Source organism: Oenanthe melanoleuca, chromosome Z, assembly GCF_029582105.1.
Source record: "Oenanthe melanoleuca isolate GR-GAL-2019-014 chromosome Z, OMel1.0, whole genome shotgun sequence".
Classification (NCBI taxonomy): Eukaryota; Metazoa; Chordata; class Aves; order Passeriformes; family Muscicapidae; genus Oenanthe; species Oenanthe melanoleuca.
The window spans coordinates 22,817,142-22,835,951 of record NC_079362.1 but is presented as its reverse complement, the minus strand read 5'-3'; the positions used below and the strand labels follow the sequence as shown (position 1 = coordinate 22,835,951).

General features: G+C 39.6%; 1 protein-coding gene across 1 annotated transcript in view; it reads left to right on the top strand.

The window, feature by feature from the left end:
- ZNF608 (zinc finger protein 608) overlaps positions 1 to 18,603 on the top strand; it is an 83,856-nt gene extending 65,253 nt beyond the window's left edge. Inside the window, exons 4-10 of the mRNA XM_056514380.1 lie at positions 7,261 to 7,348; positions 7,800 to 10,251; positions 12,034 to 12,451; positions 12,978 to 13,150; positions 14,064 to 14,217; positions 15,451 to 15,532; positions 16,524 to 18,603. Coding sequence (XP_056370355.1) covers positions 7,261 to 7,348; positions 7,800 to 10,251; positions 12,034 to 12,451; positions 12,978 to 13,150; positions 14,064 to 14,217; positions 15,451 to 15,532; positions 16,524 to 16,530 — 3,374 coding nt within the window. The 3' untranslated portion in view covers positions 16,531 to 18,603. The remainder of the gene's footprint in view (positions 1 to 7,260; positions 7,349 to 7,799; positions 10,252 to 12,033; positions 12,452 to 12,977; positions 13,151 to 14,063; positions 14,218 to 15,450; positions 15,533 to 16,523) is intronic.
- Positions 18,604 to 18,810: the final 207 nt, after the last annotated feature.

Here is an 18,810-nt window from a genome sequence, read left to right as displayed (position 1 = left end):
CACATGGGCTCAGGGGGAAACAGGATTTCTTCAGTTATTGCAGTGTTTATTCTTTTATATGCACTGGGATGAACTTCTAGATTAAGAAAATCCATTACAGTAATTATTAGGTGGGATTAAAAAGTTGTCTGCTTGATGGCCCAGCTCCATGTTTCCAAGAGCTACTCCTCCCTGTATAATTGCTGCTTCTCTTTCGGATGCAAATGGGATTATGTAATGCAAGTCCAGGGAATAGGTTCTATAAAACAGCTATTTTTAAACTAAGGTGGTAGCTCCTACTTTCAGTACTACCTTTATTTTACCAATGACTCCATAATGAAAAGAAAAGGAATCCATGGAATTTTAGTTGTCATTACCCAGAACTTACTGGAAATCACACAGATGTGATCTTACTCTGTTAGGCTGCTGCAGAAGCTACTGTAGTTTGTAGCCGAGCTTTAGCCACTAGCAGGGTGACATTAACTAAAATAGCAGGGTTTTGCTACTCAGCCCTATAACCTTTAAACTTGCTACGCTTTCAAAAAGTACAGAATACAGAACTAACACCACGGCTAAGCGCCTCAGTGGTTTATGACTACACCAGCAGTATTTCATTATGCTTCTTTTCCTTGATGCTATCCAATCTTCTCATCTTCATTGCCGTACAGTATTTGTTCAGATAAAGTCCAGTGCCCGGGATGACTAATTGCAGATCTGTGCTCCAGATGGTCTGATTACAGGATGTGGTTAAAGCGACTTTTTAAACATTCTCTGCTGCAATAAGGCTCGTGGAAAAAAAAAAAAAAAAAAAAGCCCACCAGCAAAACAAAACAAAAAAACCAACCCACCAGTCTTGTATTTTCAGGCCACCTGACAATCATTACATTCTCAGGCTGGCTGATGTTGATGCCTGTTACATGTGCACCTGCTGTAGATGTAGTTAAGTTCTTGTGCCATGCTAGACAGAGAGTGTGATTAAAGTAGTAAATAAACTGTACGTCTCCCAGATCAGCATTCACTGTATAAGATGTGGCTTCATACATAGAATGTTTACTGTTAATTTTAGATTACATTCTGGATGGAAGCAATCAGGGAGAAACAAGCCATTTGCATTGCAAGTCTAATATAAAAATTGCTCAGTGTTTTTTATGCCTGGATGAATTTCAGGTGTATATGTGGATGTGGGATTGATGATGATGTGCCGGATATGGTGGTTGTGAGGCAAATGAGTTGTACTGCTTTCACTAAACCAGTGTCAACAAAAAAGCTTGAGATAATCCTAAGAATATAGATTTTCATCTTGCAGCTTTTTGCATTCACATATTTTAGCTATTGTTAGAAGGTGGTGTCAAATAGATACCTGTGGGACCAAAAAAAATTCCAGTGCCAGATGTGGAAGAAAACATGTTAATTGATGGTGGTGGTGTACTCACTGATGACAGATATGCCATGGCTTGGCTATCCCAGGCATGTCTGTATTGTTTGTACTTGGCATGGCAGGGATAAAAGGCAAATCAAATTTGACTTGCAAACAAATTTGTGGATTCACTAATCATAAAGATACAAGGAATTGATTATGCTGTAGTGTTACATCAAGTAATGATGTGATGCTTCTCTATACCAAGGATCGCATCTCAACCTTGAAGAACGACTATGCCACAGATTTTTTTGCTACAATAATAACCTTTTAAAGAAGTAGTCTTACTAAAAAGATTCTGCAAAATGCAGTACACTTTAGAGATCTTCCTCTGACATCAGCAGAAGTTGTTTTAAAATTATACTTGGGATTGTAAAGTTAGTAGGCAGAACTATTAATTTTGGACTTTCGACCACAGAAGAATCCGCTTATGTTTAAAAGTGTGACTTGTGTGGCTTCTAAAATATAAATGACTTTTTAAACATACATGGCTTTTGATGACTGACAAGTAGACAAATCATTCCTAGTTTTGAAAGATCATTTAAATATTTTTCAACAGTTCAGTTACAGAAGTGTTCAGAAAGACTTAGTGCAGATCTGGTTTCTCCAGAATTTTACAGATACTTTTGGCCAGATTCTCTACTAAGAGCAGAGGGAGCATCTCCTCTTACAACAATGAATGCTTACCTACTCAGATAATGGGTGTGCTAAGTTCCCTGGTAAAATAATGAGTTTGCATTAAACCAGGATTTTGTAGCATTTGCTGTGATCTGAACACAAAAGCAGCCTATGCTGTAAAAATTAAGTCAGGCTTTCCTGTCTGATTAATTGAGTAGCTTCTACTTGCATTGGAATTTGAACATGTTTGTTTTCTAAAGCCAATATTTTTAAAAGCTGGGGCCCACATTTAAGGTAGTGGTGTGGTAATTTGATTCCTCACCACATGATCTCATTTTCAAAGTTTTGAATACAAACATAAAAATTCTTGGCTTATGTTCATTGCACAAAACAGTGAAGATAACAAAGAGATTCGTATCTGTTTTAGACTAGGTACTTCAGGGGTTTTTTGTCTTTAAATGAAGGAACATCTGCAGGAGTGTAGAGGTGTCTGCTAAACATGCAGGACCGGAGTAGTCAATATGAACAACACCCTTACTTGATACTGAAATGCCTTTGATTGTGATTTTTTTATGTCAAAATAGTACATCCTGCACTTCTTAGCAACAAGTTTAGTTGCTCCATTTCCAATTTATGATGGCATATTTCATTCTGAGATGTAGTTAGTAGTAAATAGCAGATTTTGGTTCTGGTCTTTATTATGCAGTGCTGAAAAGAAGAAGGGACAGGGGAAGAAGATTCATAAAAATTGAAATTCATAAAAAGTGAGGTTTTTTCTGTGGATTTTTGAAATTATTTTCTTACATACCATTTTTGTGACATGTGACCTTTCATTCCATAATAAAATTAAAGTACAAGTTGTCATAGTTGTTTCATACATGTTACCTATCAGAACTGCTTATGTAAATGCTTATTTAAAATGGTTTTGTGCTCCTTTGCCTTAGTTTTTCCTGCCTGAAAATTTTTTGCCATTAACATTGTGATTATGATTGTGATGAGTGAAGAAAAAGAGGTCATAATGGTACACATACAGTGAAGGAAAACAGCAAAACACAAAATCTTGTCTTGTTCCTAAAAGGCTGAAAACAGTGTTAAAGGAGGAGCTTCCATTGGCAGTGGTAGGCACCAGATGACACCCTGGGTGTACCATTGTCATACATTAATGCTTTTGGGTATGACCCTGCCTTGGCTGATAATGGATTTCAGCAGAAAAACTACAGTGAACTGTAAAATTTCTGGGTAACATGACCTCATTTTCTTACATTATAACACCATTTTGTAATTCCCACACATAAAACTTCCTTTACTTACTGTGTCTACTCTTTAATGATGAAGAGTAGCATGGGTAATAACTTCAGAACATTCAATTTTCATATTCTTGTTTACTTTAATGTAGGACATATGACACTGAAGACTGCAGAAAATATTGCTAATTTCAGGTATACTCTAACTGTAAATAGTTACATAGTTTGCAAATAGAACGATCAACCAAATTCAACCAAGAAATTTATATCTGTATTTTGGGGACATGAGTTTTTCTCTACTACATCCAATTCTTGTGAATTGCTCTGTAGTAATCGTTCAAACTCTTTAAGATGACACGCTTAGTTGCTCAAAGAAGCATTTGTGTGTAGTATATATTAACTGTTGTTTGATCCAACCTCACAAGAACAGAATTAGATATTTGGCTAAGTTTCCTCCTGAAACTTAGAGATTCTTAGAGAGTCCAAATACCCTCAGGTACATTTCATTACAAGTACCTGATTTTTTTCCCATTCTTCAATATTCAATTCAGTATTCAATGGGTATTTTAAAAAATTTAGCCTCTTGGGCTTTTAAGGTGAAAATGCATCTCTGTGTTCAGATAGTATGAAACCTGCAGGTTCCTCAGACTGTCTTTGCATTTTCTCTCTTGTTCAGACAATGTTAAATAAATTATTGCTACATGATATGCAGTCCAATTACAGTCATTACAGGGACTTCCTATGATTTGACACAGCCCCCAGGAGGTTTGGTCCTGTGTGTGATGTCCTTCACAAGGTGGAGAGGGTACATGGGCACCCAGGTGCACAGAGAGGAGCTGGGGTGACCCAGAGAGGGGTTAGTGCATCCCTGAGTGCATGTCAGAGTGATGCTGGGAGGTGGGCTGGACACTGCTCTGGCATTGCCTCTGGGGCTGGGCAGGCTCAGCAGAGGTTCTTGGGTTGAGCTTGAGTGCTGTGCCAGGACAATCCTTTCTCTTCAGCACTGCGTCAAGTACACTGTGTGGATTACCAGCTCAGTCATCTCCATGTTCATCTTCTGGTGAAAGAAGCAAGCCTCCACCAGTTGCATGTTTCCTTAGATCAGTCCTACCTCCCATTTATATTCTCCTCACCCATTCCTGTGATAATCTTAGAAGAGTAAATTAGTTACCTCCCTGCAGGTTCTGTGGAATCCTATGTGTGACTGGGCAATGTGCTGTCCATTAAGGAAAGGAAATGTCTTCCTTGCCACAGCTAATCCAGCATAGTGTGGAGATTAATATTCTCTCTTACTTGCGTGGGACCTCTGCTAAGCCTAAAAAATTTAATGAGATGCTACATGTAGCAGACTTTAAGGGAGGAATTTACTTGTATTTGCTTTTGAAATGCTGACTTTCTTACACTAGAAGATCATTTAAATATCTTCTTAGAATTACTGAAATATGTATTGATTTCAGAGGCTTTTATTATTTCCACATTCTCGCCTTCTGCCTTGCCCTCTTTTCTGTCAATAAGTAACAAACTATCCCTAGGTCTTCTGTAGAAATAAATTAATGAAATGCAGAGATAGGCAACATTACAAATATCAAGGAAGATGGATGCATAGGTCAGAATAAACCTTAAATAATTAACACACCCCCCAAAATAAAAACAAAACAAAACAAATCAAAGCAGACCAAACAAACCAACCAACCAAACAAGCCCCCCACCCAAAAACACCCAAACATCCCCACAAAAATAACAATTACTTTTTAAGAAAAGAGTAAAGATGAACTAGCTGGTGGAGAATAAATGGCAAACATAGCTCTTCAGTAATACTCTGTGGGACGTCAGAGAGCTCTCTTTGCTTGTTACTTTTTGGATACTGGACAAACACTGGTATGTGGGCTGGAGGGATCAACTGTGCTGCTTGCAGATAGATGGGCTGCATGCTGTAATACAATTTACCAGTGAAAAATACTCATGATTTTTGCTTGGAGGCTTACAGGGTCACAGATGACAAGCTGTTATAGTGGAAGAAAGGCATCAAGGCTGCCAGAGAAGCACCTTTACAATCTCTTTTCTCTAGGATGTGAATGGCAAGTGGGAACATAGCCTGGAGCTGCTCATTGTAAAAAGTCCCATTTCCACCAGCAGATATTTCCTCTTGGATGTGCTGGGTTGTTCTCCTCTTCCTCCTCATCCTCCCTGAACCCCAGCACACCCTGGCTTCCTCCATGCCTAAGCAAGGGGCAACATAAAGCAGCCTTGGTGTCCTTGCAGGCTGCCTATTTTGCATAGGTCATAAAAATACAGCGTGGCATTTTAACCTGCTCACAGAATCAGTTAGTTTGGGAAGGATGTATGAGATCAACCTGTGACCCAACACCACCCTGTCAAGTAGACCATGGGACTAAGTGCCACACACAGTCTCTCCTTGAACACCTTCACCATGGTCCTTCTAGGTACTGACAGCCTGTCTCAGACACTGGCTGGAAGTGCAATTTGTCTTTCATGCTTCAGATGCTTCAGACCAGTTCCCCCCAGTGTACAAAATTCCAGTTGCCTAACAGCAATGAAAAACCATATGGGGATAAATTTCAAATCTGTTACAGAGAATTTTCAAGGAAATCCCTTCTTCCCTGGTACCTCTGCTAACAACATTTAAAATACTTCCCTGCTGCTAAAAGATCCCTGAGGAAATAAGCTGCTGCTTGCATGTTAACTTCACCTCAGTGCAGCAGAGAGGGACAGTTTTAGTGCAAAATTAGAAATAGCACTGGTAAGACAAAGCAAAAAGATGGGCTGGAAGCATTCTGGCACAATGCCATAACCATATCTGTTACAGAGACACTGCAGATAGAATAAGGGAAGTGTAGAGGAAAAACAAGGCTGTCAGCTGCGAGTTGGTGTCTTCACGCCTCTCATAAATTTGGAACATTTTGTATTGTGCCTTTCTTTGTTAGATAAAATGTATTTCTTATTTCAGTGTGTGTTCTAATGAGAAGAGATGTCTGGTTCAAGAACATACCTTCTGTTTATCTGTGGCAGTTAATGAATTAAAGGGGTCATTATGCTGGCTGGTCCATAAACATGACGATAAATTATGTGAAGAAGCGTTTGAGGACAACCTGAAAACATTTGAATGACATGCCCCACATTTATTTTCTTGTTACTTACAATAACCTTATCATTCACAAATTTTACAGGGATAATTCAAGTAAAACGAAATTAGAATTCTGCTTTAGGCAGGAAAATTTGCATTTAATAAAAGTCATAAATGGAAAAGCAATTAAGTTACAGTAGGTTTTTTGAAGGATCCCTCTTCCTATATAAATATATATTGTAATTACTCTTGCTTTCGCTGCTGTATGGTTGAAGTTTCATGTCTAGTCCCTCGCTTTCCACAGAACCAAAAGCAAGGCAAATAATACATTTTTTCCAACTATATCTGCTGAACAAAACTTGCAGTGCATACATGTGTATGTTTGTGTGTTTGGATATGAGTAATTTCAAGTAAATAGAAGCATCATTATCATATTGTTCAAAGCAAAGCAGATTATTCTTCTCAGTCACCTTCTGATTTAAACACTGTAACTGGTGCTTAGTTTATGCTGGCTGACTGCCAAGTGAAAGCAATTATGGGCAATAATAGCAAAATTAAGAGGTGAGTGTTGCTGTTTTACAGCAGGACATGGCAAAACCCATTTCCTTCTGTCAGCTGTATCTTGATTACACACACACAGTCACACAGGCAAGCTGTCTTACACACACACATGCGTGCACACGTTCTTGTTCTTTGTCATTTGCAGTCTTTCCTGTGGGTTTTAACTTGAGGTCACCGAAACCAGAAAAGAGGAAGAATATAGACCAGAGTGTTTGAAAGCAAATGAGAGTAAATGTCTCACTTTTTGGGGGAAGGACAGGAAAAAAAAAAAAGAAAAAAGAAAAAGAGCAAAACAAAAAGCCTATCCCAGTTATTGTTCTAACTGTGATAATACTTTATTTTTCATTCACTGACAGGTGTCCTGGTGGTAAACGTTACATGGAGGAACAAGACTTACGTGGGAACACTGTTGGACTGCACAAAGCATGACTGGGCCCCTCCTAGGTAGGCAAACATTCTGAGTCTGTATTTTAACCCCTAATCTCAGGAAGAGACCATAAAGAGATTAATAAAGCACAACTAGTTATAACTGAAAGCATGCACCAGTGAAATGAGTAGTTCTCTCTTCCAGACTGAAACATGGGGTGGAAACTGTTCTTTATTTTACTTTCGTATTTTTGAGAGGGGAGAAGGGAATACATGGGATTCAGTCAGAAAGCAGTTAATTTCAAAATGCATTTCTACAGGTTAGCAAAATTTTTTGCTCCATTGTTCTAACCAGGTGGATATATCCCTACCATTTTTGTCCTTTTTTAATGACTTTGCCTTTGTCACTGCTAGCATTCTCATTTGTCAGAAGGACATCTTTCCTTTAACATGTGTGAGGGTTCTCTTACGGGACGTGGGGCTGGTTTTTGCCTTTTTTGCCTGCTGATGAAATCTCTGGTTTGTGCAGGTTTTGTGAATCGCCGACGAGCGACCTGGAAATGCGCGGAGGGCGGGGCAGGGGAAAGCGGGCGAGGTCGGCAGCAGCTGCGGCTGTGCCCGGGAACGACGCCAGTTTTGCAGAGTCCAGGGGGCTGCAGAATAAAAACCGAGGCGGTGCCAATGGCAAGGGGAGGAGGGGCAGCCTTAACTCGAGTGGGCGCAGAACACCCCCAAACTGCGCCATGGATGAAGTCAAAGCCAGCCCCTCGTCCACAAACAAGAGGAAAACTAAGCCTCCTATGGAACTGGATTTGAACTCCAGTTCAGAGGACAATAAGTCTGGAAAACGCATTCGTACTAACTCTAGAAGCACTCCCACCACCCCACAGGGGAAACCCGAGACTGCTTTTTTGGACCAAGGCTGCTCTTCCCCAGTGCTGATTGACTGTCCTCACCCCAACTGCAACAAGAAGTACAAGCACATTAATGGATTACGTTACCATCAGGCTCATGCACACTTAGACCCAGAAAACAAACTGGAGTTTGAGCCTGACAGTGAAGACAAAATTTCAGACTGCGAGGAAGCACTGAGTAATGTGGCACTTGAATGCAGTGAGCAAAGCACAAATTTGCCAGGCTTTGATCCACTAAAAGCACCGACATCTCCTTCCTCCATTGCTACCCCAGGGACCCCCAAGGGAAAGAGGGAACTGACCAGCAATGGCTCTGGTTCAGTTATCAGTTCCAAAACTGGCAAGAATTCTGGCAAAAAGAAGGGTCTGAACAGTGAATTGAACAGCCTTCCGGTAATTTCTAACATGGCAGCCACACTGGATAATTGCTCAGTAGCAGATGGCAATTTGCAAACCGAGATGCCGAAATTGGAGGCTGAAGGGTTAATTGACAAGAAGAGTTTGGGTGATAAAGGCAAGAAATCGAACAATTGCAAAGTGGATAAAAACCTTTCCAAGCTGAAAACAGCCAGGCCCATTGCCCCAGCGCCAGCACCAACTCCTCCCCAGTTAATAGCTATACCTACTACAGCCTTTACAACCACCACTACAGGGACAATTCCGGGACTGCCCTCTCTAACAACTACTATTGTTCAGGCTACACCAAAGAGCCCTCCACTGAAACCCATTCAACCAAAGCCCACAATTATGGGAGAGCCAAGCACTGTAAACCCAGCTCTCACATCACTCAAAGACAAAAAGAAAAAGGAGAAGCGAAAGCTGAAGGACAAAGAAAGCAAAGAGACGGGCAGCCCCAAGATGGATTCTAAGCTGGGGAAGCTGGAGGATTCAAAAGGGTCTGGAAAAGATTTATCTGGACATTTTTTAAAGGACCATCTCAACAAGAATGAAGTGCTAGCTAATGGACTGTCAGAGTCTCAAGAGAGCAGGATGGCAAGCATTAAGGCTGAAGCTGATAAAGTTTACACATTCACAGACAATGCGCCCAGCCCTTCCATAGGGAGTGCCTCCAGGATGGAATGCAGCACTTTGGTGAATGGACAATCTGCCATGGCCCCACTGCACGTGTTGACACAGAATGGCGCAGACAGCACGGCCGCTAAAACCAACAGCCCCGCTTACTCAGATATTTCTGATGCAGCTGATGATGGTGGCTCTGACAGCAGGTCAGAGGGCATGAGGTCAAAGGCCAGCTCTCCATCAGATATTATTTCTAATAAGGATGGTGTCGTAAAAGGACATTCTTCAACCACAGCACAATCAGCTCAAGGAAAAGAGTCTCATTCTCCCTATTACCATGGCTACGATCCTTACTATTCCCCAAGTTACTTGCACTCTGGACAGGTCAGTGCCCCAGCAGCTGGGAACAGCAGTACCCCGCAGGGGCTGAAGATTAAAAAAGAGGCTGAGGAAGAGGCTGAAAAGAAAGAGAAGGCAGAATCGTCAGATGCCAAGAAAAGCGAAAGCACTTCCTCTAATTTGCAGCCGCAACATCAGTCGGTAATAACTCAAAGACACCCTGCACTTGCTCAGTCACTTTATTATGGACAGTATGCCTATGGGCTCTATATGGACCAAAAGTCCTTAATGGCCTCCAACCCTGCTTACAGGCAGCAGTACGAAAAATATTATGAGGACCAGAGACTAGCAGAACAGAAAATGGCACAAAGTGGCAGGGACTGTGAAAGGAAGAACGACCCCCCCTTGAAGGAGATTGGGAAGGATGACAACAAGCAGAAGAATATTCCGTCTGCCACTATTTCAAAGGCCCCTTCAACTCCAGAGTCCAGCAAAAATAACACTAAAATCGGGTCATCAGTTCCTAACAAAGGTGACGAGACAAGCAAATCACAGATCCTTTCCAATCACCAGCAGCAGCTTCAGTCTGACACTTTCAAAGCCAAACAAATGGAAAACCACCAGCTTATAAAGGAGGCTGTGGAGATGAAATCTGTTATGGACTCAATGAAGCAGACAGGAGTAGATCCAACCACAAGATTTAAACAGGTGAGATCACTGGAAATGGAACAAGAGTGTCTTGGTTTATCTTCTAAGTTGTGAGATTTTCTTTCTGATTCTGCTACGTTCGTCTGCCTCTGCAGCCAAACAAGCTCCACCATCCTTTTTTCATGCTGGATGGTGTTGTAGTCTGTGAATAGACCAATAAACCTTCCAGATGAGCTGCTTGAAAAGAACAAAAAAAAAATAAAAATTAAAAAGTCTAGTAAGGTGGTGGTAGAGCTCAGGCTTAAGACCTAAACTGACTATTTTAAATTACATGCATGAATAAAATAGAATTAGGTTTCTCTTTTAGATGTAAATTCTAAGCAGTTTGCTTAGTTCAGAAATGAGAAATTTCAAGCAAAATAAGCAGCTTTTATTGTGAGAGGACTTAAAGTAGATTTGAAACATGGTTTGAAGTGTTTCTTTTTTTTGTTAAATGACAGTTGGCATTTACTAAAGATGGGTGAGCTGGTTCTTTGAAGAGTTGACTTAAAGCACAGCTCTTTATCTTAACCCAAGGTGACCTTTCTGAAGCAGTTAAGTTCCCCTTCTCTCCTCAACCAACCTCAAGCCCCTACAGACCTACACAATGGATGAAATCCTCTCTCCATTGAAGTCAGTGATAGTTTTGCCATTGACTTCAGTGGAACCAGAATTTTATCCAGTGGCTTCACGCTGACCCCCGTAGATGTCACATTGCCTTCATTTGAGGCAATACAACTGTCTCCGTGCTCTGAACTGGAGCCTCAATGCTTGATGCTTTCATGTTCTGGTGTGTGGTACATCCCAGACTTCACCCTTACAGGCTGTCTTTCAAGGTACAGTGGGATCAGGGGAGTGGGAGTAGAGAGCTCTAAAGGAAGTGGGATGGTACAACACTAAGTAGGAGAAGATTTCTGCTGATTCAAGTGAGTATTTGAATCAGGCTGTACAAGCGTTTAGTTGTGTGCTTATATTTCTGTGGCATGTGCCATAAGTGTCTGTCAGTTGGGGAAAATGTTGACAGTTAGCTCTTGCATATCCTGTACTAGAAAAAGAAGTCTTCCTACTGCTTCTCCATGCTGATTTGGTGTGGTGTTGCAAAGAACTCCCTTCTCTAGTTGTGAAACATGTTTATAAACTGGTCTATGTAATATATCATGTGAAAAAAATATTTACAGTGCCCAGTACATGTTCTCTAAACCACATGAACCTGCTCCAGTAAATACTTGCCCCTCTGTAACTTTACAAACTTAAAATAAGATCGTCAGCTGAAAGTCAGCTTTAATGTTTGATTTCCACTGATTCCTGGATATTTGTAATACCAGAGGCAGCATTAGAATCTTGCCAGCTAGATCAGCTTTTCATGTGCATTGTTCCAGGTATTCTAAATGCTCTGGCATATCATTAACCAGCTCTAATTTTGTGGTTCAGAGATACTTTTTGCTCTCTAGTGGGAAAAATCTCTCTGTGGGCTTTAATTAAAATGTTTTATGAATAACATGGTCTCAGAACTTCATTACATTGCACATGTATTTCATGATTAAACTAGTTAAAGGCATGAAGAAGGATATAAGATGAAGCAATTGAATTAAATTTTGATAATAGACTCTTGCTCCTTCATGGGAATATTGGCTTGACTTTGAGCTCGAGGCACTCTGTGGCAAGCAAACCTCTCCTCTACGTAATGGGGATATGGTATTAAAACAGCTATTAAAAATACATTAACTGAAATGTGGGAAATATCAATAACAAACTTAAGTTCTACGTCTAAGTTCAGAACAATTTTTTTCTCCTCTGTATCAGGATCCAGATTCACGAACATGGCACCATTATGTCTACCAGCCCAAATACCTTGATCAGCAAAAATCAGAAGAACTTGATCGTGAGAAAAAGTTAAAAGAAGACAGCCCTAGAAAAACACCTAACAAGGAAAGTTCCCTGCCTAACCTTCCTGTCTCATTAGCAAGCATTAAAGAGGAGCCTAAAGAGGTCAAGCGTTCTGATTCTCAATCAGTGGATGAGAGCAAGATAAAAAACGATGATCAAAAGACTCCTGTAAACTGGAAGGACTCTCGGGGTGCTAGAGTCGCAGTTTCCTCGCCCATGAGTCAGCACCAGTCATACATCCAGTACTTGCACGCCTATCCGTATCCGCAGATGTACGATCCCAACCATCCAGCCTACCGTGCAGTCTCTCCTGTCCTAATGCACAGCTACCCTGGTACGTGTTCCAAAACCCCCTTTTGCATCCTCACATTCCATAAAGCCTGCGTTTTTAATGTTTCTGTTAGTAGCTAGGCTAAATTAGAATCTTCGTGGGTGACGTTGTGCTGCTTGTGCTTCCACTGGGGAAAGTTCTGTAGATGAAACTGATTTAATACAAGATGTTACTTTTATGAACTGTCAAGTTTCTCAACACTTGACAGTCTGCTGTTGCTGTTAGACTGACAGATACTTTATTGCCTATAAAAATATTCTAAGCACTTACTGTCAGAACCATTATAGTTACTATTCCTTTTACTTAAAGAGGACCCATAAATGTCTGAAATGGCTATCAACTCAATCCTCTTTATAACCTCCATTCATCAGGGTAAATTAGGTGGTGAAATTGAAGAGCAGTGTGCCATTTGGTAGTCATGTGATCTACTTTTGATGTAATTCTCAGTTCTGACATTGTCTCCTCCTACCTTGATATAATCAAAATGTAAAAACAGTAACTTTATGTGGTATTTATTGTTTACCCACAGGGGCCTATCTCTCTCCAGGATTTCATTATCCGGTTTATGGGAAGATGTCGGGGAGAGAAGAGGCAGAGAAGGTCAATACTAGCCCGAGCATCAATGCAAAATCAACCACTGAGTCCAAAGCACTGGATTTGCTCCAGCAGCATGCCAGCCAGTACCGCAGCAAGTCACCTGTTGTAAGGCATCGTCTGTTCCTACTGAAGAGTGTCACATACAGGGAGGGGTAGTGGTGGGAAGCACACAGTCTGGCATCAAGCTATGAGTGCATGATTCTTCTTTATAGTACTGCTTACAGTAACAGCAATTTATACTCAGAATGCTTCTGTGGCATAAACTGGAAGCAACACATCTAACACTGTTCTGTACGGAGGTTTCCTGTCTTGAATGGACTCATACAGAAATCCAGATTCAGAGATATGTGCCTCCTGGTGCACATATTTTTGCAGTTAAACAGGAGCCTCCTGTTTGGAAACGTAATGAAATGAGAAGTTGGGCTATGGGATTTGGTAATATCCCCTCCCTGTATTTGCCAAGAATCCACATCTTCCGATTAGCTGATTACCAGCCCCCATTTCTGAAGATTTACAAACACGATTTACAAAGTTGGAACAAATACTTTCAGATTTCACTTCCAGATAAGTTGATGCTGGTCTTTATTGTGATCAAGTCACTGACTCTCAATATATTTTCTAATAGGTTTTTCTGCTATTCAGTCTAACTTGATTCCCAGAGAGTTTCAGAAGGCTGAGGATTAATTAACACCCATTTTCAGTTGCTTACCTAGTTTGTTCAGGCATTGGCAAGCCAGCCGTGCTTCAGGGAGCCCAAAGCTAGAAGTCACCATGGTGTCTTCAAGATGCAGTGTGTTGCCTCACAATCTTTGTGCCTTGGGAAATCTTCCATTAACCATAAGGATTAGCTTTAGATTAGAGTCAAGTGCAAATATTCCACTAGAGATACTTCTTCAGAAAAAGTTACCTTCATCATTTGTACTCAAAAGGTTTTTGACAGGTGGTAGCACATGGTTTTGTTGTGGTTTCATCCCTTTTAAAATCCTCACATCAATTTTCTTTCACTTTCTGTTACCAGCCTGTGGAAAAATCACCAGCTGAGCGTGAGCGGGAAGCAGAGAGGGAGCGAGACCGCCATTCTCCTTTCAGCCAGCGGCATCTCCACACACACCACCACACACACGTGGGAATGGGCTACCCCCTTATACCTGGACAGTATGACCCATTTCAAGGTGAGCAGAAAATTGCCAGGGGGTGGGATTAGCTTGCCTCATTGAATTGTTGCCTTGACACTGGAAATAGTGCCAACATGAAGCTTTGTGAATGGAGGTCCCGTTGTTAGAGCAGAAGTGCTTTACATTTAGGAAAAAGGCTTGAAGAGTCACAGCATATACAAGCAATAAATTAATGCCTGAGAAATACCAAATTTTGTTTCCAAAACTGGGTGTCAGAGCATTATTAAAGATGTACCAGTTAGGCTGTCATCCACATGAATGTTTTGATTCCTCCTGCAAACTGACATTAACACGCTGAAAGGCAGTAAAATATCCAAACCAAACAACCTCTTTTTTGTATAATTAGGGTTGTGTAAGCAATGGAGGAAGTGTAGCAGAGACAAAAGCTTTTTATACTGAACATATTTTATGTACAAGGCATTGCAGTCACAAGGGTTTGTGCTTGTTATAATTTGACTGTTTGAAAGAGGACTCTTTGTATTCTGGCAAGTGCTGTGTGCAAAGTTGCAGTCAGGGAAAAAAGCAGCACCAGTGAGATACAATTTATTCTCCCTAGGTTTTATACCAGTCTTTGAATGTTTTTTCACTAACCATGGACTCTAGCTGAATTAAAAGGAGGTTTCCTCCTATGCAGCAAAGTATGTGCTACCACAATTGGTGGCTAAATGACATTTCTTCTTTACGTTGACTTGGTGCCTCAGCACTTATTTTTCCAGTGTAAAAGTCTTGACATTTCTCAGTGTGATTCAGTGATTCCACATGTATCGTGCTTGTTCAGTAGCAAAACTGTAAAACTGAGAAGTTATTATGAAAGTATTGTATCCTTAGCAGCTGGCATGTAGTTTCTGTAATTCAATGTGACTTTTGATTCTTGTTGTTTCCTGATACCTATTATTTCTACTGAGCTTCCTATTCATGAACTCTCATACATACCACTTAGCATCACTCAGTGCAGTATTTGAAAAGGAATGCATCAAGTAGAAATGTTGTAATTTCTTGTAGAATACCTATCAAAGACAATTCAGTTTATTAAAGAAAGATATATTGATCATACTGGGCAGACTGTCTTAACAATGTTACCTGCAATATTTGTCATTTATGTAGTGTTAACCCCCCCCATACACACATTTTCTGGTTGTTTTCCTTAGAGATCCTTCCTACCATTTCTCTGACAAAAATCCATTAAAACCAGAAGTACATCAACATTCCTTTGTTTCTTCTTTCACTCAGGATTGACCTCTGCTGCCCTTGTTGCCACTCAGCAGGTGGCTGCACAGGCATCTGCATCTGGTATGTTTCCTGCACAAAGAAGGTAAATAGCCAATAAATTATATATTGTAACATAGAGAGGAAGAAGAAAATGAGAGATTTTTTTAGCCTGATGGTGTACATTTCCTTGTATGTCACAGTTTTTAAGGCTGAGGAAAAACTTGGTGCTTTGGGTTAATTGCAATTTTGTTCTCCTTAGAATAACATTTTGTCCTTAATTGTGTTTTTTAATTATAATATAGTTCATTAAGAAAGAATAAGTAGTCTATCTTCTGAGATTTTCTTCTGACACATAGTCTGTCTTCTGAGCATGTTTTAAGAACTGTTATTAAGATAAAACAAAAGGTTATGAAATATAATTTAAGATCTAAATTTTTAATAAAGTGAGTTAAAATTAGTGTTTGGTTGGCTCCATGCATGACCAGAAAAACTTAGGACTTTATGTGTTCTGCAAGTCTGCCTGGCTTGCTGATCTTGCTTTTAGAGAGGTTTGTTTGGGAGCCCGTTAGAGATGGCTTCATATTTGATTTGCACACCCATGTCATACATTTGTATACATTTATATGCCTCTCAGTTATTTACTAGGTTGCTAAGAGGAAAACTTCTGTATTATGATCATCCCATATCGAGTGAAAATTCCAAAGCGTCTTTTAACATTAGGGTTTTGTTCATTGCTGCCATGTTAAAACTCAGAGTTTAATGTGTTAAATAGGACTGTGAAGTTCCATGTTACAGGTGTCTGTCTGAAAGCTGATGCTGAAACTAGCAACCATTAGCTAGAATTATTTGACTAAGTTTGTAGCCCTAGAAAAGCTGGTGGATAGGGTATCAGAACCCACAAGAAAAATCCTGGCACATGTTACTTCTGAGGATGTTGTTCCTGGAAGGGGATGGATGAGGACAGGGCTTGCTGTCTTTACTTCTTGGATTTGAGAACACTTGTTCAGATTCCATTTCATGATGTGTTCAAGGTGCAGGAAAAAAGTCTGAGGAAAGGATGCTGCTTACTAAAACCTTCTTCTTTCTCTTTTCAGAGAATGATGAATTTGGGGATGAACATTGTCATGTGACTGGATCACATGAGGAAGCGCTTTATTACAGACATCAGTTCCATGGTGTTAATTTGAAATGCCTTAATGGCAGGCAAAAACCAGTCATTTCATTTTTGTAAATTGCAGATTTTATCACAGAGTAACAAATGTTGCTGTAATTAGACTTCTGTTTTTATATATATATATATATGCGTATATATATATATACATATATATATAAAAATATATATATATTCTTTACTTTTTTTGTATCAGTACCAAGGCTCGCACACAGGGTCTGCTGCTAAGTTGCGAACCACACACTAAATGGAGATATGTATTTGTCATGTTTAGAAGGCGTTAACCGCAAAAGGCTGTTCCTTTCTTTTCTCTTCTCCTTCTTCTTCCTTTCCTTTTCCTTCTCTCTCTTTTCCTTTCCCGTTGTAAATAAATAATGTTATGTATCAGTGTGCCTGAACCTTGCATACCCTTCTGGTATTTCCCACAAGCTCTCAGAGAGGCTAACTGTGATGACACTTTGGTACAATGTAGATGTCTATTTGGTGGTTCCTATTAAGATGCATCAGTGTAAAATGTTACTGTATTCACTGTTTCATTGTAATTGTGTATTGTGAAAAATATACCTTTGGAAGGCATGGGGATTCTAGTACCACAAAAACTGTGTTGTATATAATGTATAGATTTTAAATGGAGATAATGAGCATCTGTGAATAATGAAATGTCTTTTTTGATAATCTTGAATGGCAGATAACCTAATAGCCTGCATATGAGAAGACATCTGTGATTGTTCTATTACTTGAATAGTCCTGCAGTCTTTTTTTTAATGTTTACAATTACCCAGATTTAGAGGAGAGACTTTAATGCCATTACCTGTTTACTTGTTTTATGCTGTAACCTAGTTTATTTTATGTAAAACCTATATCAAATGCTTTCATTTTTTTACTTGCCTTAAATAATTTGGCAATCAGAATAATGAAAAAACTTTGATTTTTCTTAATTTTTTTTTTTTAATTTTTCTTTTGATTTCTGGGTGTTCTTGAGCCACTTTGAAAGATGTGTCATAGCTGTAGATAGCAGAGGGTGCAGCAATGGCATAGCTCCTAGTCATGCTCCTGTTGGGTCTGTGCCATTGTCCTCTCCCAGCAGGCAATGCAGGGTCCAAGCCAGATGGCAGATGGACCTCTTTCTGTTGACCCTGATAGGCTCAAAAAAGGCCCATGGTAACACTTTAGATGGTATTAGTGGAACTGAAGTCTCTAATACCTGTTTTAGAGCAGCTCTGTATGCTATAAATTATAGGCAGATTTTTCCTATTATATGTGTATTGCCCTTCCCCCCAAAAATGAATAGATGCCTAAAAACAGAGGACCTGTCAATTAAAAAAAAGTGAAATTCCTTTGCTCTGTCTGACCTGCATTACCATAAGATAAATATTTTATGTGGCTATACCTCCAATTTTGTTGCAATGCAGTCAGCAAAGTACACAGTAACATGAAATTGATAATTGTGATGTGAAAAAAAATCAGATTTACTGGTCAGGTTTTTGAGGCTTTAACTTTTTTCCTTTTCTGCATATCCCGGTAACATTGATTGTCAAAACTGGTTTTTAAAGTTTTACTGTTTTTTTCGTTTTGTGTTTGTTGGATTTTTTTTTTTTTTTTGACAGGGTGAATTACTACAAAGTTAAAGGTTGTTCTTGAAGTTGGTTCCATTTCTTCTACCTTGTGAATACTTAATACAGAAGGATGAATTAAAGATTCCCAACAGACAAGCACACTTGGACTTTTATATTACTATGATGAATCTGCCATTAATATTGCTATAATTGTTTTATTTTTATAGGCATAAAATCAGTTCCCTTAGTGAATAGTTATAAGGTTTATTGATTTTTACTACACATCATTCATCTGTGGCTTACTATTATTGTCTTGTTCTGAACACATTCAGAAGTCTCACAGTGGTGACATACTACAAGTTAGCCTCATAAAAAAAATGGGAAGGAAGGGGTGTTTTCTTTGAAAAAGGGGATATTGTGAATGCAGGGCTCTTGAAATAATAAATGCCTTATTACTTCTATAGTAAAGGCTCAGATGGCTTTTGTGTTGAAACATACCATTGACTTTTGTTTTTTTCCGCCTAAACCATTAATGCTACCACAGCAAAACATCTTACAAATTCACACCATTGGTGATTTTGATTTAGTGTGGTTTGAGTGCCATCAGTAACTGGAATGAATTACTCTGATTGATGCAGGGTAAGCAACAGTTAA